Genomic DNA, 25,501 nt, shown 5'->3' with positions numbered 1-25,501 from the left:
CATGATCGTTCACTAACTACAGTAAGTCATATATGATTTACGAGCTATCACTCGAGCCCGCAGGTCTAGCTTGCTTGGAATATGAGTTACACAGGCTTGAAGTCAGGGACACGCCACCATCGCAGTCACGCATGAGACACGGCGGTGCGGTAGCTTAATTGGCCTGCACAATTCACGGGGGGGATGACAGCACCCGGCATCCAAGTCAGCGTTGTACAGTATCAGGCTACTGGTCACGAACCGTTTACTCTGCCGTTGGTTGATTCAACGGTCGCTCCAAGTATAAACCGCGTCCGCCAAGACTCATGAACAGAGGTTGTTATGGCTGTGCGACATCGACACATGATTATCTTTTGACGTGTTCCCGTTCACGAGGCTGTCGGTGCCTCAGACTAACGCAGAGCGGCTGTTCATACTTGGCGGCACCCCTCAAGTCATACTACTGAGGCGATCCATGGACGTACTCTTCCTGGCCGCCAGAGCACTCCTGCTCGTCTTCGCCGCGCTGAACTTCAAGTCGGTGTCATGGCGCCTCATTAGTTGCAGTATCGTTGTAGCTCTCCTGGCAGCAGACATACCACGCACCCGCACCGGAGATAGAGTGTTGGATTATTTGTTCGGTGTCATCCTAGGTGTTAGCGTACTGCAATCCGTCCGTTTCTTGCTATTAGTGCGACCTCTGGAGGATATCGGCATGAATCGGACAAGGTTCCTGCGTACCAACTGTCGTTTATCCGGCGATTCTTCTGGCTCCTGAAGATGACTTATTCACCAAGAGGTGTCGGGTGGTCGTTCAAGGTGGGCTTCAACGCTTGCACTTCGTTCGCCGATTTGACCTCGTCTCTTGACAGGCCGAGAATTCTGTTATTCCTGTTGACCCGCGCTTCGTTCATAATCTGGCGGTTAGGCTGGTTGTTTTCTCACTACTTGCTGTTGGAAATCGCAACCTTGTACACGTATTGCAGCCCCGTCCTCTTGTCTGGAGCTTCTGTCACTTCGCAAGGCTATACCGTGCAGTGCCTCAATGTCGCTGTAGTCTTCTTCCAATCCTACGCAATCATAACTTGTATTCACTGCGCGTTGGCTATTCTTGCAGTTGGCACGAACCTCGATGAGCCACAGACGTGGCCTCAACCTTTCGGTCACTGGAAAAATGCACATACTATTCGCAAATTTTGGGGGTGCGTCAAGGCCTAAACAAGGGCGCTGGATAAGCACTGATGTTCTTTTATCTTCACACGTTCCAGGAAGGTGTGGCATCAGATTTTTCGGCACGCGAGTACATGCAACTTCTACATCGACCGCATGTGTACTTAATGGTACATGTCTCGGCAGAACCTCACTCTCTTTGGCCCTCATCGGCCCAAACGTAATCCCTGGGATCCACTGTGTGCTGAACATTCTTCGGCCAATAAGCGGAAGGAGCGTGAACCGTGGGCAGTGACGTACCGCAGGCTTTGTTATGCCTTCATTTGCTCCGCCTTCGTGCACGTCTGTGGAGATGTCTTGCTTCAGTTTAGGTTATGGGGCGATTTCTCATCTACTTGTGCTTCCGGGACAATGAATTCCCCAAACGTGATCGGCTATTCTGCCCCATACTTCATCCTGCAGCCGGTGGGGGTACTCGTGGAAGATGCTGTAGTGGAAGCGGGGAAGCGCATGGGCTCGAAGGAGGGTACGTGGACCAGAATAGTTGGATACGCATGGGTGTTGGTGTTTACAAGCTCCACCTATGCCTTCTCGTTGGATGGTTTGACAAAGGCTTTCCGACTTGGGGATCGGCCAGGAGAAGGTATGCAGGCCCCCACGACGCTGATCGAAGTAATAGCCGATCGCGTTTTCGGCATACAACTTACACCAGTGATATCGTCGTGGCTTTCACGCATGTAATTGGATCATGGATCAGACTACCGTCGTTCCAAGAAGCTTATGATATGGCCTACAGCGCTACTGAGTACAGGCTAACATTGTATACATATAATAAGAATTAAAAATACTTCCCGCAGACACATGCTTTGTATAGCTCTCACCATAGTTTTGGAGAGTTTTCCACTGCGGTAACCTGTCGGCGTTCGTGAAGTACGCGGTTGGACAGGCCATCAGGGGGTCGAGTTAGACAAGTCCCATCGCGGTCACGTGAGCAGCGCGCGCACCGTGCGGCAAGTCTCGCCTACTAACTTGTAACCTTCAGGTCTGAGGGCGTGGTACGTGTCGGTACGGACGTCGACATCTGAGTGGTGCTGATTATATTTCCAGTGATTATGGACGTCGATGAGGTGGTGGACACTTCCGATATCGACGAGCAGGAGGTCCTTGACATTTCCGATGCCTATTACTGGACCCTCTCTTGCCCACCGAAGGGACTCTATGGAGACCGGGCTGGACCATCACATTGCATACCGCATGATGGGCAGGATGGAATATCACGAGGATTTCCGCTTCGTGTAGTCGACTTCGATGCTTGTAGTCCATCTCCGAGGAAACGACCGAAGGTGGGTCTTTCGGACGGTGGCTTCATATGCTCTCAATATACCGTCGCAGATATCTCATGATAGCGCGACGCCAGAAACAAGTGTTAATTCAGGAATCAATTCATCCCAAATTCCACCTCACGCCATCGAAGTCACTTCGCCCCTGGTGGTGACGGGCTCACAAACAGCGGGTGACGGTCAAACACAGTCCTTGACCCGGAATATGGATTACGACCAGACGCCTCCTGGCGGTCGTGTGGGCCGGTTATCCTCTCCACCACATCTCCTGCACAGTACACTGCTGCAGGAGCGGCCAGTACTCACCAGTCAACCGTCCTTTTCATCTTCAGCAACTCGGCCACCTGAAAGTCCTCGCTCTTCCCGCTCTCGCTCAATGTCATCAGAACCATGGTCTTTGTTTTCGTCACCCCGGTGCAGACCTTCTACGCCTCTTGCAACTTCATCGCAGGGTTTATTCGGATCTCCCATCTCAAAGTCCGGGTCGCCTGCACGTCGGACTGCTGTACAGTTATCTCCCCTCACACCTATGAGTTCATCACCTCGTCGTCCAAGCCGTTCACCTTCCCCGGATGAACTACAGCTTCTACCTAATTCTCGGCGTCCAAGTACAATGCAGGTGTGCAGTCCTCGGCCTGATACAGTAGCAGAGGACTCCGGTCCTCCTATTATTCCGGAAGACACAGAGCATCAAAGTGTTCGGTACTCACTGCGTCGAAGAGACCCAAGACAGCTCAATCCATACGCATACGACAAGTTGATGTACAAGCGGCAGATGCGTTCCAACCCGGATGCGATTGTGAAATTCTTAAGTCCAAAAAAGAAATCTCACGGACACCAAGAGCACTATGAGGAAGATACGCAAGCTGAATATGCATTCCCTCTTGATAATCCAGACGATGATGGTGATTATGTTGGATCTATTCCAAATCGGCAGTCAGCGAGTGTCGGCACTCAGGAGGCCGAGGGGGCCTCTATTGAGCGCGACACCGGCTGGTTACCAGAGTCTCTGAGACCATTGTCAAGTAGTGACGAAGATGATACTGACATCCGCAAGCTTGCCGCAAATGCCCGCCGAGAACGGGAGAGGGCCGCAGCGAAAGCGAAGGCTGAAGCAAAGAGGCGGAAAGCACAACTGCAGACAGGGAAGGCTGCGGCGAGACAGAAACCCTTCCCAATACCATCACTTCCGGCGGATGCCACACCGCAGTCCTCGCAGTCGAGACCGCCAAGTGTGAGACGGTCTCCGCTCAAAGATGTGGTTGGTTCCATTGACCTCTTTCTAGGATCCACACGCTCCTCGGCAGCTGAGGGTACGATCTGAGCCATTGTCATCTCCCGTGCGGCCTCGACAGAGACCAACCCCCTCTTCTCGTGCCTCTTCTCATTCACCTGTACTGGGTTCTCACGGAAGTCCGTCATCGACTCTGAACTATGACTACCAACAAGACGACCACTTTCAGCATTTTAACGACTTCGAAGAACCTTTCGAACGGGATCCTTCTCCTGGCCTCATTCCGGCTTTCGACCCACCTTCTAGTTCATCCCTTGGTGAAACAGATCCTCCATTTCCGATACCTTCGCACAAAGCTCCGTCGGACGTTGACTCAGGTTCATCTTCCATTCTAGAACTGACGGCGAAGGAACGCAAACGACTTCGTGCTCTACGAAGGATGATGCCTGCTGCAATGATATCTCGACATCTTAATGAAGCAAAGCAACCTTGCGCAACCTCTCGACGTGCAAGAGCTGAGTCGCTTTCGTCAAGTGACAGTGAGGCGAAGGAGGTTCCGTTGATACCTGGACTTGCGCGGGTGCGGAGAAGCACCGCCTATCGCAATATGGATATCAGGGGTGATCCTGAGAGCTCTGATGTCGAATGGCCAGACGACGAAGTCCTTAACAGCTACGTCGATGGCCACAGAGAAGAGAATTTCCCGGAAATTCGTTCTACACTTGGAGTCACTCCTCAACCGAGCTTCATCGACGATGAAGTAATTTCCCTCAGTGATGACTTCGAATCACCGTCTATTGAGAGTAACTCATGCAGCGACGGAGAGTCCGATGCGGGTGAGAGGTGGGCCGACGGACAGTTGGGAAATCACGAGCGAGGACCGGCGCGTGAGAAGAGTCTCATCGACTGGATGCTCACTCGTTCTAGGGGATCAAGCGTGAAGAAACTTAAATCTCGCAAAATGCGGACATCTGACAAGTCTAATGCACGCGGGACGCCAAGAATGGATATCGTCACGAGCGGAGCCAAAGGTCACAGACAAAAGCAGAAATCACTGCTGTCTTTCCTCAAGCCCGCCACTCCTAAGGTACCTTCGTCCAAGAAAAATGGCAGCAGAGACTGTAGCAAAGAACTTCTCCCTGTACCGGCGGATGGCGCCGATCTCAGGAAGCAGAAGAAGAAACACCGCGGTGTGGCACAGGGCCTACTCTACAACTTCCATCGCGGAGGAGTACGGATCACTTCGAAGCATTGCGAACCAAGGTTAAAGCGGGGTCCTGTCGGATTGGTGATAGAGGATGATGACAATGACTTTTACCAAGCATTGGATCCAAGTTGGAAAACCGAGATAGAAAGGTGGAACAAGCCAACATCATCTCGTCAGCCTGTAACTAGGCCCTCGAATCCTCAAGGTCCTCATCAACCCCGCCACGCGTTACCTTTGCAGGCCAATTACGCTCCCTTCACTTTTGACCGCAAGTCTCCGTCTCCTCTACCGACTCGTCGCCATATCGTTCCTGACATGGATATCCATCCATTACGGCCCGGTGTGAAGTTTAGCTCATCTTCTTACCTCGGGAAAGGCATGCTTTATCAGCTCATCTCTGTAATCACTGGAGAATTGGAGCCCGCTCCCCCACAGTCTTGCGATACCCAGACTTTCGTTATAGGTCCCTCCACTTCCACAAGAGAGTTCTCTGCAATCCTGGGCCCGTTGTACGACCGCATCGCGGAGGCCTTGCGTAACCCCGATCTCTCAGATGCCGAGAAAGTAAAGGACTGGGAATTAGTATTTCGGGTGTCCTGTCAGCTCTTGTCTTGGTTGGGACCCCGGGCAGAGGATGAAGAGTTCGAGACATTGGAAACTGCGATCAAAGAGTATTCCAATGGCTTCTTGTCATGTCTAGGCGGCCTCCAACCCAATCCCTTCTCATTAGCAGTCCATTGGTTCTTATTGGAATTAGCTTCGCGGCTAGCGGCTAGTATCAAACACAGAAGAGGCTTATTTCCACGGGACGACATCGATAAGTTCTCGGAACGACTTTTAGGCCACATTCTGGATATTGACCTGGAAGTTGCCCGAACGTCGTTCCGCGAGATTGAGAAGGACATAGAGACTGTCGAGTTGCCCCACAGAGCTGCCGAGCTTTGGATATGTCTCATCCATTTACTCAACGCCTGTGACAACGCATCTGGAACCATGGCCCATGGATCACCTCGACACAGTCTCTGGCGCCTTATCATGGAGCTGCACCCCGAGTCTTCGCCAACGGGGGCTGAAGTTAGCGAACAGATGTGGCGGATCATGTTTAATCTGTGCTCACTTTCGCAGTTCTCTCTCCATGGATTGTCAACCTCCGTATTCCGGCTGCCGGCGGCATGGGATCTGGTCGCTGTTGCCCTGAAGAAGATCGTGCTCACCGCTAACCCAGAGAAGGAAGGACAACTGCCACCTCGTGCTCTAAGAAAGCGGGACGATTATTTGACTTGCATAGTCTCGCGATGCTTCTTGCTCTGGAGTCAGTGGCACTGGTGTCTGAGTGAAGCTATGCCGATGTTCAAAACCCTCCAGGAGATATTCAGGAGTCGCAACTTTGTGAACCTACGTAACGAGAGGTCGACCTACATGGGTTTTCTTGAGCACGGCAATCTGGAGCTACTTTCCAGAAGTGACCATCACGACTCGGTCTTCGAAATCTTTTTGAAGATGGTTGTTCAAGCCGTATATTCGTTAAACGCATCGGACGCGGATTCCCGACAAAAGACTTGGAACACTAAGAAGCTCCTGCAGATCGCCGTCCCTGTTAGTCCTGTGCCTTTCTCGAAGACAGTTCCACCGACCAACCATGAACTTTCCATGCTGTTGAACCGCTTCAGTGCCATGGCTGTTGCGATCCACCTCGACCCCACCGTTCCAAATGTTCGATTCCGCATCAGCCAAGCTCGTCGTTGTGTCAACTTCAAAGACGCGGATGAGGCTTCGAGAGTGGCATGCATATATGGTATGATGTATTTTGCGAGGATTATGAGACATCACAGGCTCCCGTTGGATGAGGCCCTTGGTTGGCTTACGGAATTAGCGAACATCCTCATGGATGACTACAAGGAAGCTGAGGCTTCCCAAAGGGACGGGCTTAGCAACCTTGCGAAACGGAACGCGATCACTTTGATCCAATTGCTCTTGGGATCGGTGCGAAAGATTGTTGAGACAGAATCGTTGGACAAGGAGGTGCGGAGCGAGTACCCCGATCCCGCTCTGCTAGACGGTCGTACGTACTTCATATTCTCCTTGTCAGACATCGAATCTCACTGTGATGGCTTAGCTTGGATAACGCGAGTTTTCAATCCTGGGACCAATCTCGTTATGTTGTCGCAGACTGGTTTGGAGATCCGAATGCTTGTCCAGTCTTTTCTTAATGCTCGAACCAAGGCACTGCCTCCTGCACAACCACAACCACCACCAGCAACTGCTGACACCATGAATGCAGAGAGCCAAGAGGAGTATGAGAAGCTATACCTTGAACTTGACGATGCAGAACTCCTGGCAGCACTTGGTGAAGAACCTGTCGCTTTGGCTGTTAATGATCTCAAAGCAAAAGATGATGCATTGTGCAAGGTGAGTTAACTCCTACCTCCATTCCTCCATTGGCTTGAAATGCGAGTCTCGGTAGGTCCTGGACAAGTCCATTACCCCTGCCGTGTACCGCCTAGTGTGTAAGCACCTCGGCGACAGCGAAAATGCTCAGGTACATGAAAATCGCATGAACGTCGCCGATGAGTGGATAGAGTGCTGGGTCGGTTGTGCCAATGTGCTTATTCAAAACGGCAACAAGGATTGGTCATTGTACATGAAGCTAGGACAACAATCCTGGGAGAAGATCATAGATTCTTCTTGGCGGCGGCGTGTTGGCTTGCGTTTCAACCTCAGCTTGCTGCGTCAGGACCCCGCAGCGTACCCTGTGCGTTCTATTGTCGATCAGGTGTTCTCCCCCTCTTTAACACCAGCTTTCCTTGTTAGAAATATCAGGACGACTTCATTAATGTGCTACTGATTTCATCCGTTTCATCCGTATTGTCCATCGAGCATGAGTATGCGTCGGTAGTGTTCACTCTGGACAGACTGCAACATCCATTGTTACGAGGTGCCCCTTTCGATCCGGTAGGTCACGGGAGAAGATTCGAGATCGGCGAAGTGGAGTATCAAGAGAAGCGAGTGCAACTCCTTGATGGCAAGTAACAGATTATCCTCGTTGCAATGGTGACGTCCTGACGTAAAGTTAGCTATCCTCAAGAACGCTGCTGAACGTGTCCGTGCAGGTATCAGTGTTGAGAGTGAGGTGTACGTCGGCTTTCTCGTGTCGATGTTTTTAGCAATGCGCGACATATATCAGGTGAAAGTTTGTCACAAAATCTTCAGAGCTGCGGTCAGTTGACGAGGTTTCAGACGGACACGCCTGGCAAGATTCAAGAATCATACGTTGACTTCTGTCGTAGTGTATACCGGTCATTGTTAAGCCACAACGAGCTAGCATCTCACCGGCGCCTTTCCGAGGCTATTGATTGGGGACAAACGGAGTTGAGAAGAGACGTTGATACATGATACATCGGACAGATTTCCTTTCTTGCATATGCAACTTATGTATTGTTAGCCGCATCCACGCATGTCTTGTATCCGTAGATGTCGATATGAGCATCTTCACATTCTGTCATACCATCGGTGTCGGACCGTCCCCATAGCCGGATTGGGGTTAGGGTTTGATTACATAACAACCGCAGAGACTTGCGAGTCTTCAATCACACAGCTTGGCACCGCACTTGCCCGACGTCAGCTTGTCCTCATTACAACTCATTAGCCTCCCAGCGTAGCCATCATGGCGGGGCTCATATCTCCAAAGCCGCTCTCATACATGCAACACACAGGACAGTTTGGTCCCTACCCGCAACAGCGCTTCTCTGGTTCGACCATGGCCGCGTATGCCGAAACACCTGCCATCCTGCAGTCTCATCAAAGCCACTTGCTCGGAATTCAAGAGGAGAACAAAATTTATGCGCTGGTAATTGACTTGCTTGACCCCAGCGCCAGGGAGGCAGCGTTGCTCGAGTTGAGTAAGAAGAGAGAACAATACGATGATCTCGCTTTAGTGCTCTGGCATTCGTTTGGTGTGTCGGTTGATCATGGCCTTGGTTACCAACTCACTTCTCTGGTGTCGTTATAGGTATTATGCCAGCTCTCCTTCAAGAAATTGTCTCAGTCTATCCATACCTTTCACCCCCCAATCTTACCGCCCACGTTTCTAACCGCGTGTGCAATGCCCTCGCGCTTCTGCAATGCGTCGCTTCTCACCCAGAGACCCGGCAGTTATTCCTTAATGGTGAGAATTTGTGACAAGTTTTCTGGATAGTAAGTGGTTGACCCGATGCAACAGCTCACATACCCCTCTTTCTTTATCCGTTCTTGAACACGACTTCGAAAACTCGTCCCTTTGAGTACCTCCGGCTTACATCTCTTGGTGTTATTGGTGCCCTTGTCAAGGTGGATATCCCTCCACGTTCTTGCATGCGATTAACATTGACGCCATCATGGAACCGCAGCAAAACGACAATTCTACTGTTATCCATTTTTTGCTCTCTACTGAAATCATCCCCCTTTGCCTGCGTATCATGGAGACTGGCTCCGAATTATCCAAGACTGTTGCTATTTTTATTGTCCAGAAGATTCTTCTTGACGAAACTGGTTTAACCTACATCTGCCACACCTACGAGCGGTTCTACGCCGTGGGTACTGTGCTGAGTAACATGGTAAACCAATTGGTTGAAACGCAAGCAGTCCGACTGCTTAAGCATGTCGTGCGTTGCTATCTCAGGTTGAGCGACAACGTGAGGTGAGTTTACACGCGTTGGTCCGTTTTCGGTTTTTGTCTCACAGACGTCAGAGCAAGGGAAGCATTGCGTGCGTGTCTTCCTGAGCCGCTCCGCGACCAAACGTTTAGTGCCCTCCTGAAGGTGAGCTCATATTGCGTCACCAGCGCCTGCTCATCGAAGGTGTTTTAGGGTGACATGGTCACCAAGCGGTGCCTGACTACGCTCCTCAATAACCTCAACGAGCAATGACGTATGCGATATCAGGCCGCTGAAGCGAGGCCATCCAATGCAAATGAAACATATTTCTTTAATTGACCTCTACGGGCGGCAAGTTTGGACAATCTGGATATTCATCGCATTTGTATCCTTTGCGCTCATTGTGCGATTTGCTTTTGTACACCTCACTATCTACCGTCTAACCGTAATGTGAATATTCCATTAGAATTATGTTGTAGTTCTACTACCATACACATATAAATGCCCGATTCTGTTGTTCTTGCAGGGTCGGATCTGGAATGTGGTCCCCTCTTTCACGTGACTCGTCTCAACTTTGGGCACGCGCGCAGAGTCCGAATGGGATCGGACAGGATCAGACACGGTACTAATACTTTGTCACCGGATGGGAGCGCCATTTTGAGAGCACCTTTCTCTTCACCTTAATCTTGACCTTTCGACAGCTTTGGACCCGACCATTAGAGTACCAATGCTGTTCAACGACACAGCACACGCGTGCTCTGGCTTCATAGACGGGGAGAACATATGTCTTTCGACCCTCAAGGTTCCGTTCTACTTCGCTATGCGCCAGGATCTTTTTGACAGTGTGTCCGACACTGCGCTCGCTCTTGCGGCACCGGTTGTTGCATACTGGTTGCTTTCGTTGTTTTTCCACTGTCTAGACATGTCCGGTTGGAGATGGCTGGACAAGTACCGAATACACCCGTCGGAGGAGGTGATGTCCCGCAACCGCGCAACACGCACTGAAGTCTTCTGGGCGGTCATCCTCCAGCACACCATTCAAACGGCACTTGGCTACGCATGGTTTGCAGAGGTCGCACGCGTATCTCCGACTACATGTTATAATCAGATGGAGGCAGTGGCCAAGAGTTTGGTGCGAGTGACGAGGTTGATCCTTGGTTCCCATATAGCAGACGCTTTCCTGCAGCGTGGAGGAGCCGATATCACACATTGGTTGTATTGGTGGGGCATACCGGCTGCGCAGTTTCTATTTGCCCTGTAGGTTTTGATTGCCGGGTCGGCATAACATTCTGACACATTTCTCTTAGCTTCATCATCGACACATGGCAATACTTCCTCCACCGTTTGATGCACACCAACAAATTTCTGTACAAGCAACTACACTCAGTACATCATCGGCTTTACGTGCCTTACGCTTTTGGCGCATTGTACAACCATCCTTTGGAAGGTCTTATACTGGATACGTGTGGTGCGGCTGTGGCAGAATACCTCGCTGGACTTTCTGTCAGACAAGCCATGTTCTTGTTCGCTTTCAGCACGTGCAAAACCGTCGACGACCATTGCGGATACAGCTTCCCATTCGATCCGCTTCAGGTATTCACGATGAATAACGCAGACTACCACGACATTCACCATCAGGTCCGTGACTTTCCTTCGATGATTAGGGGGGTTTTTGAACTCACGTTGCTTCAGGCTATTGGAATTAAATCTAACTTCTCACAACCTTTTTTCGTACATTGGGATGTAATTCTGGGCACTAGATTAACCAGAAAACAAATCGAGGAACGCAGACAGAAGGTCAAAACTACGTGATATCTCATCGGCTATATACCTCTGTCTGCTCTACTTTTGTTGGCTGTAAAACATGCATTTAATGAGGCGGTCGATAATATCTTGTTGCATACCGTTCGTACATTACATCCTGACCTTTTCGTGTTGATTTACGTACTTAGATTTCCGTCAAGTTGGCTTCTTTCACACCGTTCCGATTGATTACTAGCAGCCTAGTGCATGAAATCGATAAAAGTGTTTGTGATTCGTAGATCTACCCTCGAACAGATAACTCGGATTCGTTTCCGTTACTTCCAGACTCCACAAGCATAAAATGGCTCAGAACCGATTCTTCCCCGCCATCGGCCAACTCGCCCGCAAAGCAGACGCAAACCCGGGCGATGCCTCTGGTGCCCAAACGCAAGACGATGACAAGCCGCTTGAGGAAGTGCAATCCCTATGCATGCAATGCGGCGAGCAGGCGAGAACACGCCATCCTTGGTAATCGCGAATCGCAATGGCTGACCGAGTGCATGCACATGCCGATTACAGGGTGTCACCCGGATGATGTTAACTTCGATTCCGTACTTCAAGGAAGTGATCGTGATGAGCTTCCGATGTGAACACTGTGGTGCGGCGAATAACGAGATACAATCTGCCAGTACTATCAAACGTACGTCCTCCCCATTGACATTTTACGCGTTTCTATTGTATCTGAACCTCTATCTGCAGCGGAAGGTGTGCTATATACTCTCAAGGTCCTACATCGCGCCGACCTGGACCGCCAGATCGTCCGCTCCGAAGCGTGCACGGTCGAGATACCGGATTTCGAACTTCAACTGCCGCCTGCTCGCGGACAACTTACAACCGTAGAGGGTCTGCTGCGTGACGTCGCAACTGACCTGGGTGCTGACCAGCCTGTGAGAAGAATATTAGATGAGGCGGCGTATACGAAGATTCAACAAATTATCGACGGAATTAAAGAAGTTCTAGGTGACGAAGAGGAGGTCGAGGATGACATTGAGCAGGCGATGCGGGCTGCCAGTGCAGCAGAACAGAACAAGGAAAACCCCGTCAAGCAAGTCATCACCCTCAAACTTGACGATCCCACAGGCAATTCTTTCGTCGAGTTCCTTGGAAGCATTTCGGACCCCAAGTGGACGTTCAAGACGTACGCCCGGAATGCAGAGCAAAATCGTGCGCTAGGGTTGCTTCCTCCGGACTCAACAGAGCAGGAAGATTCCACAGAAGAGAAGAAAGAGGCGGACGGAAATGAGGAAGTTTACGAGTTCCCGGGTGTGTGTTCGCGATGTACACGTCCACTAGTAACTCGCATGAAGAAAGTATCGATTCCGTACTTCAAGGTGCGCACTTCCATGGAACTGATCCCAGTGTGGTGCTAACACGTTTTTTCAAGGATACGTTGATCATGTCAACAAATTGCGAGAATTGTGGATACCGAGATAACGAAGTCAAGTCTGGGGCTGCCATCTCTGATAAGGGGAAGAGAATTACTCTGAGGGTAGAAGATCGGGAAGACTTGAGCAGAGATATTTTGAAAGTGAATGGCTTCTGACTTCTCCCTTCGCAGTCCTCATTCATATCTGACTTTGCCTTTTGGAAGAGCGAGACATGTGGCTTGACGATACCAGAGATAGATCTGGCGCTGCAGCCCGGAACGCTCGGCGGACGATTTACAACAGTAGAAGGTATCCTAGAGCAAGTCTACGAGGAGCTGTCAGAAAAGGTATATACGGCTGGAGACTCCAGCACAATGGTGGACGAAGACAGACAAAAATTCCAGGGCTTCTTGAAGCAGCTAAAAGAGGTGCGTCATTCCTACCATCAATGCAAGGACGGGAAACGTGATTTATATTATTTGCACAGATCACTGCCGCTGAGAAGCCGTTTACTCTGATCTTAGATGATCCTCTCGCGAACTCGTACCTGCAGAACCTGTATGCGCCTGATCCAGACCCTAACATGGAGATCATCACGTACGAGAGAACGTGGCAGCAAAACGACGAACTGGGTCTGAATGACATGAAGGTAGAGAACTATACTGCGGATGATCCAAATGAATCGAATGAAGAGAGCAGCATCAAGGAAGTTGCACCATGAATGTGTCACTCGTACTAATAAAACATTGTCGTTGGTTGGTATCAACGTTCTAATCATTAGGAATAATGCACTGGTGGTCTGGGATCTTCAAAGGTCTGTTGGAAACTAATAGCTGTCACGATATGATAGGTACTGAGTTGTCAACATACGACATCTGCTCGAGGGAGGCACGTTGGTGTGGTCTGTAGTGACAAGTTGTGTGTCAAGAGCGAGATATCGTCCCCATATACACTGCCTATGGGCTCGATATCTCGCTCCTGGCACGCATGCTCTCTCCGAGCTTGTTTTTTGTATTCATCCGATTCAAAACCGAAGAGCCTTACATAAGAAGTTCCGTCGGTATACCTTCGTAGCATCAACTTCGTCTCGTCCTTAGATCTCTCATGCGTACGCCTGGATGATCGCGGTTCCCTAGAGCGCCAACTACTGAAGGGATATGGGTCGGAACGTCCGCTGAGAGGTTCCCTGCTGCGACATCCGTCCTCCCTACAATCACGCTGCCGCTTAAGGGGTTCAACCGCCTCCCAAGCGGCTGAACGTCTAAAGCGGCAGCGCTGCTATAGCGTACATTATTTTGCTCATGAACGGATATGACGCTTCCTGGCGTCGCTGTGCCTAATGATCGTGACTTCAAGTATGCGATTGCATTGATAGTACTAACAGTAATAGTATAAGTTAAACAGTTGGCTGCAATTCGCCTATTCAACTCTCTTCTATTGCCGTTGAGTCCTTGTTTCGCTTTGCAAAGACGGTTCTCAATCGCCCGGTATCTCCGTAGCCTGTCGAGTCGTTAGTAAGGACACATTCGAGGCTACTGTTCCGGACCCGGATTTTGACTAACGCATCGATCCTAGCTCGTCATCATCGCGGACACGTGGATCGAGAAGCTATGGGGAGCCGAGGGTGGATATGCCATGTCGTTTTGGCATCGACTTGCGCTTCCTTTCATTGGTCTGGAGCAAACTTATGCAAGTTAGTTACGGGCAATTGTCTCCTTGTATCGTCGTTGCTTGCCACTCTATCACACAGCTTGGTCAGTAGGCCCTCATGTCGATAGCAGCTTTCCTTCCTCGAGTCCACTCGTGTGAAGGGGGCAAAGGCTGGTCAAGAATCTGCCGCAGGGACAAATGCATATGGAGTGTCAGACACCTTGTCAAGACGGGACCTGGGCTATAGGGTACAGGGATGACCCCGGCCCCCCGGCCATGTTTTTCATTAGTCTTATCTTCCTCTGCGCTCTCACATCTCGACGTCCACCAACAGTGGTGAACTCCTTCCCAGCTCTCCAATCTGCGTGGCTTGGGCAACACACAGCCCAAATTTCTTTTGACTTCTCAACCAACCCGCACTTTTCTCGTCCATCGGTGAAATCCCTGTGGGTCCATCGTTGTGTTTGCGCTTTGTTCTCAGCAAGACCCAAGATTGTCTGGTCTGTACTCTGTGCCTTTACGTGTGGGTCCTTTCACCTTTATTTAATAATTAGTTTTACCGATTCAGGTAGCATTCTGACATTAAAGGCTTCACCCTTTTTCGTGCCCAGGGATAGCGCATGGCTCTACTGCTCCTGGCTTATTGCGGCTGGTTGCTGATCCTGCCCTGAAGGGCACAACCGTTTCCACCTCGTACATTTTTCCAGTCTAACAGCCTCATCCAGTGGATTCGACAGACGACGTTTCTCATGGGCGAGCAAAGCTGGAACGTTGTCCGCCAGAGTATAACGGCTAGGATCATGCTCTCTACGACAGATTCCAGACAGAGAGGAAAATTGTCAACGTGGACGAGGAAATTGCTTTACACTTTGCAGCACTGCAACTACGTCAGCTGGACAACCCGTTCTAGCCGTCGCACTCGGACACGCAGCGCCAGGGCATCGCGATTCTTGAGATCACAAGGGCAGGACGCAAGCAGGACAAGCGTGAGAAGACAACAGCGATCACAGAGGGACGACTCGAGGGGGGATTGCTTACTTGGTCGTTGTGTATGAAATAACCAAAATGTATATTTAATGTCATAGCTACGTACCGGACTCAGATAGTAGCAAGCTTGTTGGCATCAGTGCTTTTACAAAAGATCAATTCGCGAACATCCAATCTATTCGTAGAATCACCAGGACTTTGAGTGTAATGGCGGAATATATAAGAGGCCGATGCCGAGTCTCTATCGAAGAATAGATGAGTGTCAAGTTGACAAAGGAAGATTGCACCCAGGACAACCTCAGGAAATGAGCGACAAAAGCTTCAAGGATGGCAACAGGAGGGGGAGGAGCCTCCGCGAAGCCTGGTCGCCACAGACTCACAGCCAGAACGGCAGTTCTCAAAAGACCTTTTTGCCCGCGGGAAAGAGATCTTCTAGATAATATTGTGACACGAAGCTGCCATGGTTTCAATTCAACAAATTATTCAGGGCTAACAACCAACCAGTCTTCTTCAGAACATTTGACACTCGAACACCGCAAACGTTGAGATCCTGAGACTTCGACCAAAGAAAACTTGCAAGCAACTTACCGCTCTACCTGATTATGTAATCACGTGTAACCGAAGTGGGCAAGTCGACTCTCAGTATATGCGGGGGATACTTCACCAACCATGCAAAGCGACGACGTGATATGGTCCGTCATTAACAGTCAATTCTGCTCTTACAAAGTCAAGTGCGTATCATGAGCCGCTAACCTAACTAATCATCCGTCCGTTCTGATCAAGTTTCACAACAGAACAGTGACACAGAATTTTTGTCGGAACGAGTATAATGTGACGGGTTTCTGTAATCGTCAGTCTTGTCCACTCGCAAACTCGCGGTATGCAACCGTACGAGAGAGAGAAGGTGAGTACATGCGTGTATGCGCGTCTGTGGAGCCCAGGCGTTGATGGGGATCGGGTCGATGTGGTGTGTAGGTGTGCTTTATCTGTATGTCAAGACAATCGAGAGGGCGCATACCCCTGCAAAGATGTGGGAAAAGATACAACTCTCGAATAACTATTCAAAAGCCTTGGAGCAGGTAATGTCTTTCCATTGTGAAAAAACACTTCGTTGACCGGATTGTATCGCCTCCTTCCTCCGCACGTCCCCGACCCCTACTTTTTGTAGATCGACAAAGAGCTCATATACTGGCCAAATTTTATCATTCACAAATGTAAACAGCGCGTGACGAAGATCACGCAGTACCTCATCAAGATGCGACGAATGAAATTACGCCAAGAGTACGTTTTCATCTTTGTTTTGCTTGATGCTCGGAGTTAATCTGCCTCCCCCACATTGTGCTCTCATAGACCAAAACTCGTCGGTGTGAAGAAAAAACTTGAGCGTCGCGAGGCGACACGGGAGCGCAAAGCTCTCTCAGCGGCTCACTTGGAGAGGTCTATCGAAAAAGAGCTCATCGAGCGGCTCCAGTCAAAAGCATATGGTGATGCACCACTAAACGTGAACGAGAGTGTATGGCAAGCTATATTAGATCGAGAAAGGGGAGAGAAGCAGGAGAAGGAGCTGGAGGACGCTGAGGAAGAACTGAGTCTGGTAGATGACGAGACCGAGGGAGAGGAGGAAGAGATGGAAGGAGAGATGGAGGGGGAGTTTGTGAGCGATCTAAGTGGAGACGAAGATGAGGGTTTCAGCGACTTAGAGGACATAGTGGTGTGTGCGGATTTACTCTTTTCGTATTTGTGCGCTGACGGATTGCAGGCTGGGGATTCGGGAGAGGATTCGGGAGATGAATCTGAGGATCCCAGTGAAGAAGAGGATGCACGGCCAAAAACACTGCTTGGAAAACGGAAAGCAAAACCCCCAGCGAAAGCCCCTCCACGAAAGAAAGTGGAGAAAACGAGTGCGTTTACATTTTACGTTCAGTGTCTTCCGCTGAACGTCGTACATAGGGGGTCCAAAAGTGTCCGTGGAATACGAGCAGGAATTGGAGAGCGTACCTATCTCACATTCCCAACTTGCAAATTGGTAGCATCCGCATTGTTTCCACCGTACTTACCCCGTGCATTTTGGCACCTTGTTGTTTATTCATTCTCACAGTTTTGTCCGACAATGCATTATCCCAAAAACCATATATTACAGCAACGACAGACATAAGGTTGGTCCTACCACCCGAAGAGCAAATCAGTAACCTGGCTTATCACCCCTCTGGCGGAGGGACTTTGTCCTGGGGTGCCAGCAAGAGGCGCAGGGACAGCAGGTTTTTGTGTTGGTGTTGCGCCAGGTTGGAGACCTGGTTTCCGGAATGCTGCGGTGGACGGGACGAGTCGAATGGGCGTGCCTACTGATGTATGTGGTGGAGGGCTGTCCACGGCCATGGGATGTGATGGATGATGATTCGGGGACGTCGAAACCGTAAATTCTGGCTGACGTGACGAGGACGCCAGTTCTGCCGCTACTAAAGGGTCCTAGAAATGGAGCATTAAAAACTTGTAGTGAGAACGGGTGACGAGGTGCGAAGACTCACGGCCCATTTGACACCGATCATGTACGTCCCAGTGAGGACCTCGCCGTTCCTCCTTATTGCCCGCGTCGCCTCTGCTGCATCCCTGTACCCAATTCTAAAGCAGTTAACGATTTCGGTGTTGGGTTCTGGATCTGTGGTGGCTCCGAGTGACTTAAAGTACTCGACGGTGATAGAATACTTGTCAGGAGGGTATCCAAAGACGACGACATAGACGGGTGCCGAGGTAGGCGTTGTTTCTGATCTGGGTGTGCGCGACGGAGAGGGGAAGGTTGAATTGTCTAGAGAGAAGCGCTACGGGGGACGTGAGTGGCTATAAAAACAGAATAAAGGCAAGAAACGCGTACCTTTTGTGGTGGGGCAGACATGCCAAAGGTCGTGTCGCCAAAGACATCATGGATGGAAGCTGTAGGAGGAGCGTCCATGTCCGCAAATGGCTGTCTCTGGCTGGAGGACCATAATACACACTCAGTGAGAACGACGAATGCTATGAGTATGAACAAAAACACACCCGGTGGAGCTCTCGAACATGGAATCAGTCCCGAAATGGGGTGCGCCGCCGCGGGAGAGGGCAAGGTTCATCTTTGCCTTTGTCTGTACGGTAGGTATTTCGTCGGTATGCTGGGTGTTCTGAGGCATGGCCTTGTTTTTGGATCATGTCAGAGAAAATGGATTGCTCTGAGGAGAGCCATCTGCTCACGTTGTACTGTTGTGCCGACTGGGGTGTAAGTAATAGTACGGGTCAGAATGAGAAGTAGTAGCTGGGGGGTGTCTGACCATCAAGTAGCCTGGCTGGTAGTGCGTTCTTGACTGGCCAAAGGTGTCTGTCAAGGACGAACCGAGCGTGGACGTGGCTGGGGTGCCCCATGGGCTGGTCGTACCTTGGCCCGTGCTTGACGACATGGCAGGAAGTGGAAGACGCGTGGATTTCTCACGGGAACCTTCTTACCAAAATACATCTGCTTGTGTGTTGACGGCCACATTAGGACGTCGTCACCCAAATTCTATACATCATGTGTTGTCCAACGACCACAGTATCATGGGCGGTGTCAACGTGCTGGAAGTTACGGCCTTTGATGCATGTTCATATAGTATTTACTGCTGTACATATCACCATATCGCCCAAGATCACTCCGTGCATTTTGGTATGCTTCGAACGTCTGCTTCCATAATCGGCCTATGCGCCAATACTATCATTCAAAATTGTCGCCATCTATCTTTACACGCAACAGACGCCAGTCGCTTTGGATTTAAGAATGATCAAAATATTTGTGAGCGCGTCATGAGCTCTGCCCGATATGGAAATGTAGGAATTTTATGTACTGCAGCGATAGCCAAACTACATCATGTACTCATGACATGGCACAGTAAGTACATACTACTTCTTCTGCAATGAAACTGTAGAACTGCTCTACATTGAAGGAGTTCTCGATAACATGTGCTGCAATGTACCCATCCACTGTCATTGTGGCACATAGTATCTATGATCTCCAACAAACACATCCTTTAGCTGTGCATGGTCACTGTATGCTGCTCTTCCATAGTGCTGGACAAACAAGCACTCGTTCTTGCTCTTTTCATCAACAACCACAAATTCTGACCCATCTCCAATGGAATTTTGGTGAGTCAGGGTGACGTGGTAGTTAGTCTCACTGGTGTTCTCATGCCAGCTTGGTACATTTCCTTATTGGGCGGAGCTCACGACCCAAATATTTTGCTACTGGCATTATTTATGCAAACTGCTATAACTTGCACCCTTTCAACTCAACACCTTCAGGTGCACTGGACTATCAGTGACCCACTCAAGACAGGGGAGATCCTGAATTCGTAAGTATCCGGACTTGCATGGATTATCGACAATTAAAAACCTGGCCCTGGCCACCGGAGACTTAACGAAGCCAGCATTCCCCCCTCATCGATATTGCTGATCCGCACGCACACATTATGTCTCGCGTACACACTTTAATAGCTCGTGCACACACTATGGCTCACGTACAGACTGTGGGTCGCATACACACTATGCCTTGCAGAGAGTTAGTGTGTATCTACACGTCACAGTGGACTGATGGATATTGTCTCTTGCAGACCGTTTGACCCGTCCAAATTGATCTTTGATAAACCTACTTGGTGAGTGGGATTGGTGGTCTTTAAAACCCAAAAGACGAAGTTTCGATGACTACAAAGGAACCCGGCCACTGCTTGCTTGGAGCTCTTCAGCAAGGCGGATTACACAAAACTCAGACAATCACCTCTGTTGTACGTGCGTCATCACTCATTATTCAATCCCTTTATGATGAACATCTTCATTCTAGTAACAATCCCTTCGAGCGGCGAACACGGAGATGTCGCTCTATTGGTGATAATCTGCGCAGTGCTGTCCAGTCAAAAATTCGTTCTTACATCTTTGCAAACTTCCCCCTACGGGTCATAAAGTTGCCGGAGATGAGGCTCATGGATAGAAGTGCGGTCGTGGATTATCTCGTCAAGGCGAAACTCGAGATTGTGGTGCGACAAGCCGAAGCAGTGGCACAAGAGGTACGTCCCATCCGATGATTTTGGGCAACCAAAGATAAGTGTTCCTGGTGCAAGGCGCGCGACAAAACCATTTCTAAGTCGGTGGAGGACATCGCAAGATATGCCATCCTATCACATACGTGGGAAGTGGACGAGCCCAGTTACCAAGACTTCCACCACCCGTCCAGCCGTGGTAAGCAAGGCTACAAGAAACTCGAGAATTTCTGCAATATTGCCCATGAAGATTACGGAGCCGAGTTCGCTTGGGCGGACACAGTCTGTATCGACAAGTCCAGTAGCGCAGAACTGGACGAGTCGATCCGTTCGATGTTCGCATGGTATCGCAATGCGGCCATTTGTATTGCTTATGTTGGCCAAACAATATCTCTGTTTAACCTCGCTGCCGATCGCTGGTTCACGCGAGGATGGACCTTGCAGGAACTGCTTGCGCCGTTGCGATTAAAGTTCTATAACAAGGACTGGTTCCCGCTTACCCACTTCCGGAACGACAAGATACGTGAAGGGGATGTTAAAAAGCTCAGTGGTGAAACCTACTCTTTCCAGTTCCGCCTTCTCGGCGATGCCATCTTGACGGCAACTGGTATAGAACCACATCATTTTCGTGACTTTGAGCCTGGGTTCGGAGACCCATCTTTACCCGAACGCATGAGGTGGGTCGCCCGAAGACTCACCACGAGAGCAGAGGACAAATCGTATTGCATGATGGGAATATTTGGCGTCAGCATGTTAGTTGCATATGGAGAGGGCCCGGAACGTGCATTCTTCAGGCTCTTTCAGGCGATTCTAGGTGTGGAATGCCGCCGCGATTGGTTTTTATGGACAGGCAAGGCTGTTCCGCGTCATATCCATCCTTCGCGCATGATTCCCTCTGGCCCTGAATGCTATTTATCCAGCAACTCTAAGATTAGCGCATCTGGAATCTGTGCTATTGGGGTCATTCGACGATCCTTTGAACTTGACCAACATAGGTTTATCGATGAGCCTGCTGGTTGTTCCTGCACGCATCGGTACCCAAGGTGACAAATATAACCGTAACCGTCCCAGCGATCTCCGCGTTTCGTGTCGTTTGTTCAGTGACTATTGGTACGGTGCGAGGTATCCCGCCTAAACCGACCGCATACGAATTTGCGATTGGTATCTTTAGTGGCAGTTTGATGATGCTCATGTCGGGATCTTTCGACCGCGTGTATGCCATCCTGTTGCAAAGGCGCGGGCCATGGACGAATTGGGAAAGGCACGAGACGGACGGACCCCTTACTTTCCGGCTCAACAAGCTTCGAGATCGGGTAGGCACGTATTCCGCTGAGAAGATGCAATACACTATTGTGGATGATAGGGGAGAAATGAAGTTGGACGTGAAGCCGGAGACAGTGTACTTGTGATATATAGTAAGGGGCACATTCTTGTCACTCACCCACGGTACTGATCACTGACTGTCCCCAGCCAGACCAGATAGCCGGACCAAGATTCATCAGTATTCAGTGGTTCTGCCGTGTGGAATTAGCCTTGTGAGTCGGCGTCTGGTTCTCGTTCCCGTACCTGTCCGAAGTTTGGATATGCACTACGATTACAATGAGAACTATTAGGAAAACTTGTGGGAATCCTGCAAATGCCGAGACCAAAGGCAAGAGAGTCTCTTCGCAACATTTGCTGGCTAGCGATTGTAGCATTCAAGCGACGTGTGGGCTCCGGGAAATGTGACACTAAATCTGATGTACGTCAATCCCGTGTAGAGCATGTCAGTGCGGCACTGAGGATACGAGAGATTTGAGGAAATTTGTTCTGGATCTGTGGTGATTCCCAGTGACTCGAAGTACTTACAGAATATTTTCCAAGGGGGGATTCAACGACGATGATAATGGTGACGGGGAAGACATTCTTTCGGATTTAGGTGTGCGCTGTGCAGAGGGGAAAGTGAAATTGTCTCGAGAAAAGCGTTAGTGGTGGAAAAAAAGGAAAAAAAAGGCGAGACACGCGTACCTTCTGTGGTGGGGCAGACATGCCAAAAGTCGTGTCGCCAAAAGACATTTGAGCGTAAAAAAAACGCACCCGGTGGAGCTCTCAAACATAGAAGTGGGATGCGCCACCGTAAGGGAAGGCGAGATTCATCTTCACCTTTGTTTGTATTTCGTTGGTATGCTGGGTGTTCCGAGACACGACCTTATTTTGGATTCATGTCAGGAAAAAAGAATGGCTATGAGAGAGATAACCTATCTGCTCACATTGTACTGCTGTGCCGACTACGAGGGTGTAAATGGTATGGGTCAGAATGAGTAAGGCATAGTAGCTAGGGGTGTCTGACCATCAAGTAACTTGGTTGGTAGTACGTTCTTGACTGGCTCAAAGTGTCTGTCAAGGACAAACCGAGGGTGGACGTGGCCGTGCTTTGGCCCGTGCTCAACGACACGGCAGGCGGTGGTCCGGAGCACGAAGTTTCTCGTAGGCAATAGGCGCCTGGCATGGACAGTTGCTTTGGAGACAGGAATGATTGACTTACGCCTGGGTCATTCAACACTCGATTATCAGTAACTAGCTATTTGAGAAGTGCAAGATTTATAACCTGGCCCAGGCCACCGGAAACTCGACGAAGCCAGCACACCCCCTTCATTACTGACTTACACGTACATGTCATGCCTCACAGAGGGTGAGCGTGTTCTGCATGTCATGTTGGGCTTTGATAGATATTGTCTCTTGCAAATCGTTCGACCAGTCCACCTTGATCGTGGATAAACCCGCTCCGTGAGTGGGGTTGGTAGTCTTTAAAACCAAAAGACGAAAGTTCTGACGTACACAGGAATCCGGCCACTACGTGCTTGGAGCAGTTCAGCGAGTCGGATTACACACAACTCAGACAGTTGTCTCTGTCGTACGTGTGTCATCACTCGTTCTTCAATCCCCATATACGATAAGTATCCTCATCCCAGTAGCAGTCCCCTCGGGTACGTGGCGTAACATAAGTTCATGACCGGATTTACAGTAATGGAGACATCGCTCTAGTGGAGATAGTCTGCGCAGCGTTGCCCAGTCAAGGATTCCGTCTTATATCTTTGCAAACGTCCCCCTGGGGGTCATAAAGATGAAGCTCATAGAAAGAAGTATGGCAGTAGATTGTCTCGTCAAGACGAAGCTCGAGAATGTGATGCGACAAGCCAGAGCAGTGGCGCAAGAGGTATGTCCGACCCGATGATTTAGGCTACCAAAGATGAATATTCCCGGAGCAGGGCGCGCGACGAAATCATTTCTAAGTGGGTGGAGGACATCGCAAGATATGCCATCCTATCACACACCTGGGGAGTGGAAGAGCCCGATTACCAAGACTTCCACCAATCGTCCTGCCATGGTAAGCAGGGCTACAAGAAACTCGATAATTTTTGCAACATCGCCCACGAAGATTACAATCTCGAGTTCGCTTGGGCAGACACGGTCGGTATCGACAAGTCCAGTAGCGCAGAACTGGATGAATCGATCCGTTCGATGTCCGCACGGTATCACAATGCAGCCATTTGTATTGCTTATGTCGGCCAAACAACGTCTCTGCCTGACCTCGCTGCCGATCGCTGGTTCACACGGGGGTGGACCTTGCAGGAGCTGCTTGCGCCGTCACGATCAAAGTTCCATAACAAGGACTGGCTCCCGCTTACCCACTTTCGGAACGACAAGATACGTGAAGAGGATGCCAGAATGCTCAGTGGTGGAACCTACTCCCTCCAGTTTCGCCTTCTCAGCGATGCCATCTTGACGGCAACTGGTATAAAGCCACGTCATTTTCGTGACTTTGAGCCCGGGTTCGTGTCCCCATCTTTGCCTGAACGCATGAAGTGGGTGGCTCGAAGGCTCACCACGAGATCGGAGGACAAGTTATACTGCATGATGGGGGTATTTGGTGTCGGCTTGTTGGTTGCGTATGGAGAGGGCCCGGAACGTGCGTTCTTCAGGCTCTTCCAGGCGATTCTAGATGTGGCATGTGAGCGCCACTGGTTTTTATGGGCAGGCAAGGCTGTTCCGCGTCATATCCATCCTTCACGCATGATTCCCTCTGGCCCTGAATGCTATTTATCCAGCAATTTGAAGATTAGCGCACTGGAAGCTCTGAAGATGAGCTCCTTCGACGTCCTTCTCAGCTTAACCAACGTAGGTTTATCGATGAGGCTACTGGTCGTTCCTGCACACGTCGCTCCCCCACATGACCGTGACAGCCCCAGCGATCTCCGTGTTTATTGTTCTCTATTCAATGACATCGCTATGGTGAAAGGTACCCCGCTTAAGTCCAGCACAGACGAATTTGCGCTTGGTATCTTTGGCGGCAGCCCCGTGACGCTCGTGTCAGGACTTCTCGAACGCGTATATGCCATCCTGTTGCGAAGGATCTCGTCACGTACGAACTGGGAAAGGTACGAGACGGACGCACCGCTTACTTTCCGGTTCAACGACAGGTTTGGTGATGCGGTGTGCATGTATTTTGCGAAGATGGAATGGACTATTGTGGGCAATAGGGAGCATCAGTAAATCACTTTTGCTGGCCAGAGCTGTCCAGAGCTGTCCAGCACTGGACAGATTCCCTAGGACTACCAGCTCACAAAGTGGTCTACTGATGAGGAAGACCTGAAGCTGGAGACAGTGTACTTGTGATGTAGAAGGTAATAGTGCATTCTTGTTACTCACCTGTGGTACTGATCAACTGATCACTGACTATCCTCAGCTGGGCTGGATAGCTGCAGCTAGCATGTTAGCACAATTCAAATCAGTACTCAGTGGTTGTGCCATGTGGAATTAGCTTTGTTTTGGTGTCTGGTTCTCATTCCCATATCTCTTCAAGGTACTACAATTACAATGAGAACTATTGGGGTAACTAATGAAGTTATGAGTATCTCAGTGTATGGAGTAGTCACTGCATTGGTACCTAACAAAGTTATGAGTATCTGCACTATGTCAGTACCAAGTAAATGAATGTAAGTATAAGTATGCTCACCTCAGTATACAGAGTAGTCACTGAGGTGGAAAAGAATGGTGTGGAAAATTTATAGTACCATAATTAGTAAGCATGGTGACATTGGAATTTAATTCCAAGGGTTGGGG

General features: G+C 49.9%; 9 protein-coding genes across 9 annotated transcripts; 8 read left to right on the top strand and 1 right to left on the bottom strand.

The window, feature by feature from the left end:
- Positions 1–678: 678 nt before the first annotated feature.
- F5J12DRAFT_723772 (uncharacterized protein) lies at positions 679–1,197 on the top strand (the record flags this gene model as incomplete). The annotated part of the gene is made up of 1 exon (XM_051741475.1): positions 679–1,197. A coding segment is annotated over one exon (519 nt), but the record flags the coding sequence as incomplete, so codon positions are not given.
- Positions 1,198–2,582: 1,385 nt separating this feature from the next.
- F5J12DRAFT_844436 (Mus7/MMS22 family-domain-containing protein) lies at positions 2,583–8,398 on the top strand. Its single transcript, XM_051746270.1, has 7 exons — positions 2,583–3,723; positions 3,776–6,992; positions 7,047–7,339; positions 7,395–7,682; positions 7,742–7,952; positions 8,005–8,114; positions 8,168–8,398. The coding sequence occupies exons 1-7, from the start codon at positions 2,695–2,697 to the stop codon at positions 8,321–8,323; spliced, it is 5,304 nt and encodes a 1,767-aa protein (XP_051598115.1). The 5' UTR covers positions 2,583–2,694; the 3' UTR covers positions 8,324–8,398.
- Positions 8,399–8,444: 46 nt separating this feature from the next.
- On the top strand, positions 8,445–10,085 carry F5J12DRAFT_844430 (uncharacterized protein). Its single transcript, XM_051746269.1, has 6 exons — positions 8,445–8,883; positions 8,940–9,095; positions 9,150–9,256; positions 9,316–9,605; positions 9,657–9,726; positions 9,775–10,085. The coding sequence occupies exons 1-6, from the start codon at positions 8,595–8,597 to the stop codon at positions 9,832–9,834; spliced, it is 972 nt and encodes a 323-aa protein (XP_051598114.1). The 5' UTR covers positions 8,445–8,594; the 3' UTR covers positions 9,835–10,085.
- Positions 10,086–10,095: 10 nt separating this feature from the next.
- Positions 10,096–11,542, top strand: F5J12DRAFT_844429 (fatty acid hydroxylase superfamily-domain-containing protein). Its single transcript, XM_051746268.1, has 3 exons — positions 10,096–10,818; positions 10,869–11,199; positions 11,254–11,542. The coding sequence occupies exons 1-3, from the start codon at positions 10,289–10,291 to the stop codon at positions 11,371–11,373; spliced, it is 981 nt and encodes a 326-aa protein (XP_051598113.1). The 5' UTR covers positions 10,096–10,288; the 3' UTR covers positions 11,374–11,542.
- F5J12DRAFT_844427 (zf-ZPR1-domain-containing protein) lies at positions 11,543–13,663 on the top strand. The gene is made up of 6 exons (XM_051746267.1): positions 11,543–11,812; positions 11,884–12,004; positions 12,064–12,695; positions 12,749–12,892; positions 12,956–13,159; positions 13,219–13,663. The coding sequence occupies exons 1-6, from the start codon at positions 11,666–11,668 to the stop codon at positions 13,450–13,452; spliced, it is 1,482 nt and encodes a 493-aa protein (XP_051598112.1). The 5' UTR covers positions 11,543–11,665; the 3' UTR covers positions 13,453–13,663.
- A 2,352-nt stretch (positions 13,664–16,015) lies between these two features.
- Positions 16,016–17,477, top strand: F5J12DRAFT_844414 (Mak16 protein). The gene is made up of 7 exons (XM_051746266.1): positions 16,016–16,099; positions 16,163–16,272; positions 16,344–16,447; positions 16,537–16,649; positions 16,719–17,079; positions 17,128–17,269; positions 17,319–17,477. The coding sequence occupies exons 1-7, from the start codon at positions 16,038–16,040 to the stop codon at positions 17,396–17,398; spliced, it is 972 nt and encodes a 323-aa protein (XP_051598111.1). The 5' UTR covers positions 16,016–16,037; the 3' UTR covers positions 17,399–17,477.
- Positions 17,472–18,814, bottom strand: F5J12DRAFT_844411 (uncharacterized protein). Its single transcript, XM_051746265.1, has 6 exons — positions 18,668–18,814; positions 18,591–18,608; positions 18,402–18,532; positions 18,238–18,337; positions 17,894–18,184; positions 17,472–17,834 (listed from the first exon to the last, which is right to left on the bottom strand). Exons 1-6 carry the CDS (start codon positions 18,791–18,793, stop codon positions 17,532–17,534), a joined length of 969 nt encoding a protein of 322 aa, XP_051598110.1. The 5' UTR covers positions 18,794–18,814; the 3' UTR covers positions 17,472–17,531.
- A 1,248-nt stretch (positions 18,815–20,062) lies between these two features.
- On the top strand, positions 20,063–21,445 carry F5J12DRAFT_723837 (heterokaryon incompatibility protein-domain-containing protein; the record flags this gene model as incomplete). The annotated part of the gene is made up of 2 exons (XM_051741479.1): positions 20,063–20,425; positions 20,480–21,445. The coding sequence occupies 2 exons, from the start codon at positions 20,063–20,065 to the stop codon at positions 21,443–21,445; spliced, it is 1,329 nt and encodes a 442-aa protein (XP_051598109.1).
- Positions 21,446–22,728: 1,283 nt separating this feature from the next.
- F5J12DRAFT_950137 (uncharacterized protein) lies at positions 22,729–25,283 on the top strand. Its single transcript, XM_051749791.1, has 5 exons — positions 22,729–23,164; positions 23,220–23,291; positions 23,350–23,364; positions 23,423–23,561; positions 23,618–25,283. The coding sequence occupies exons 1-5, from the start codon at positions 23,085–23,087 to the stop codon at positions 24,929–24,931; spliced, it is 1,620 nt and encodes a 539-aa protein (XP_051598108.1). The 5' UTR covers positions 22,729–23,084; the 3' UTR covers positions 24,932–25,283.
- The last annotated feature ends 218 nt before the right edge of the window (positions 25,284–25,501 follow it).

This window comes from Pisolithus orientalis, assembly GCF_024613125.1.
Source record: "Pisolithus orientalis strain OTSU chromosome Unknown F5J12scaffold_24, whole genome shotgun sequence".
NCBI classification, from domain to species: domain Eukaryota; kingdom Fungi; phylum Basidiomycota; class Agaricomycetes; order Boletales; family Pisolithaceae; genus Pisolithus; species Pisolithus orientalis.
This window is presented reverse-complemented; position numbering and strand designations above follow the sequence as displayed.

Bases quoted from the DNA above. Each gene is read 5' to 3' on its own strand.
- F5J12DRAFT_950137 (XM_051749791.1), top strand. From the start codon at position 23,085: ATGTCATGTTGGGCTTTGATAGATATTGTCTCTTGCAAATCGTTCGAC. The intron at 23,165-23,219 runs GTGAGTGGGGTT...TGACGTACACAG, and splicing joins ATCGTGGATAAACCCGCTCC to GAATCCGGCCACTACGTGCT. The intron at 23,562-23,617 runs GTGATGCGACAA...CCGATGATTTAG, and splicing joins TCAAGACGAAGCTCGAGAAT to GCTACCAAAGATGAATATTC.
- F5J12DRAFT_844427 (XM_051746267.1), top strand. From the start codon at position 11,666: ATGGCTCAGAACCGATTCTTCCCCGCCATCGGCCAACTCGCCCGCAAA. The intron at 12,005-12,063 runs GTACGTCCTCCC...CTCTATCTGCAG, and splicing joins ATCTGCCAGTACTATCAAAC to CGGAAGGTGTGCTATATACT. The intron at 12,893-12,955 runs GTGAATGGCTTC...GCCTTTTGGAAG, and splicing joins TGAGCAGAGATATTTTGAAA to AGCGAGACATGTGGCTTGAC.
- F5J12DRAFT_844414 (XM_051746266.1), top strand. From the start codon at position 16,038: ATGCAAAGCGACGACGTGATATGGTCCGTCATTAACAGTCAATTCTGC. The intron at 16,273-16,343 runs GTGAGTACATGC...TGTGGTGTGTAG, and splicing joins AACCGTACGAGAGAGAGAAG to GTGTGCTTTATCTGTATGTC. The intron at 17,080-17,127 runs GTGTGTGCGGAT...GACGGATTGCAG, and splicing joins GCGACTTAGAGGACATAGTG to GCTGGGGATTCGGGAGAGGA.
- F5J12DRAFT_844429 (XM_051746268.1), top strand. From the start codon at position 10,289: ATGCTGTTCAACGACACAGCACACGCGTGCTCTGGCTTCATAGACGGG. The intron at 10,819-10,868 runs GTAGGTTTTGAT...CATTTCTCTTAG, and splicing joins GCGCAGTTTCTATTTGCCCT to CTTCATCATCGACACATGGC. The intron at 11,200-11,253 runs GTCCGTGACTTT...ACGTTGCTTCAG, and splicing joins ACCACGACATTCACCATCAG to GCTATTGGAATTAAATCTAA.
- F5J12DRAFT_844436 (XM_051746270.1), top strand. From the start codon at position 2,695: ATGGATTACGACCAGACGCCTCCTGGCGGTCGTGTGGGCCGGTTATCC. The intron at 6,993-7,046 runs GTACGTACTTCA...GTGATGGCTTAG, and splicing joins TCCCGCTCTGCTAGACGGTC to CTTGGATAACGCGAGTTTTC. The intron at 8,115-8,167 runs GTGAAAGTTTGT...ACGAGGTTTCAG, and splicing joins CAATGCGCGACATATATCAG to ACGGACACGCCTGGCAAGAT.
- F5J12DRAFT_844430 (XM_051746269.1), top strand. From the start codon at position 8,595: ATGGCGGGGCTCATATCTCCAAAGCCGCTCTCATACATGCAACACACA. The intron at 9,096-9,149 runs GTGAGAATTTGT...CCGATGCAACAG, and splicing joins CCGGCAGTTATTCCTTAATG to CTCACATACCCCTCTTTCTT. The intron at 9,727-9,774 runs GTGAGCTCATAT...AAGGTGTTTTAG, and splicing joins CGTTTAGTGCCCTCCTGAAG to GGTGACATGGTCACCAAGCG.
- F5J12DRAFT_844411 (XM_051746265.1), bottom strand. From the start codon at position 18,793: ATGTCGTCAAGCACGGGCCAAGGTACGACCAGCCCATGGGGCACCCCA. The intron at 18,338-18,401 runs GTGTGTTTTTGT...ATGGTCCTCCAG, and splicing joins ATGTTCGAGAGCTCCACCGG to CCAGAGACAGCCATTTGCGG. The intron at 17,835-17,893 runs GTGAGTCTTCGC...CTCCATTTCTAG, and splicing joins TGATCGGTGTCAAATGGGCC to GACCCTTTAGTAGCGGCAGA.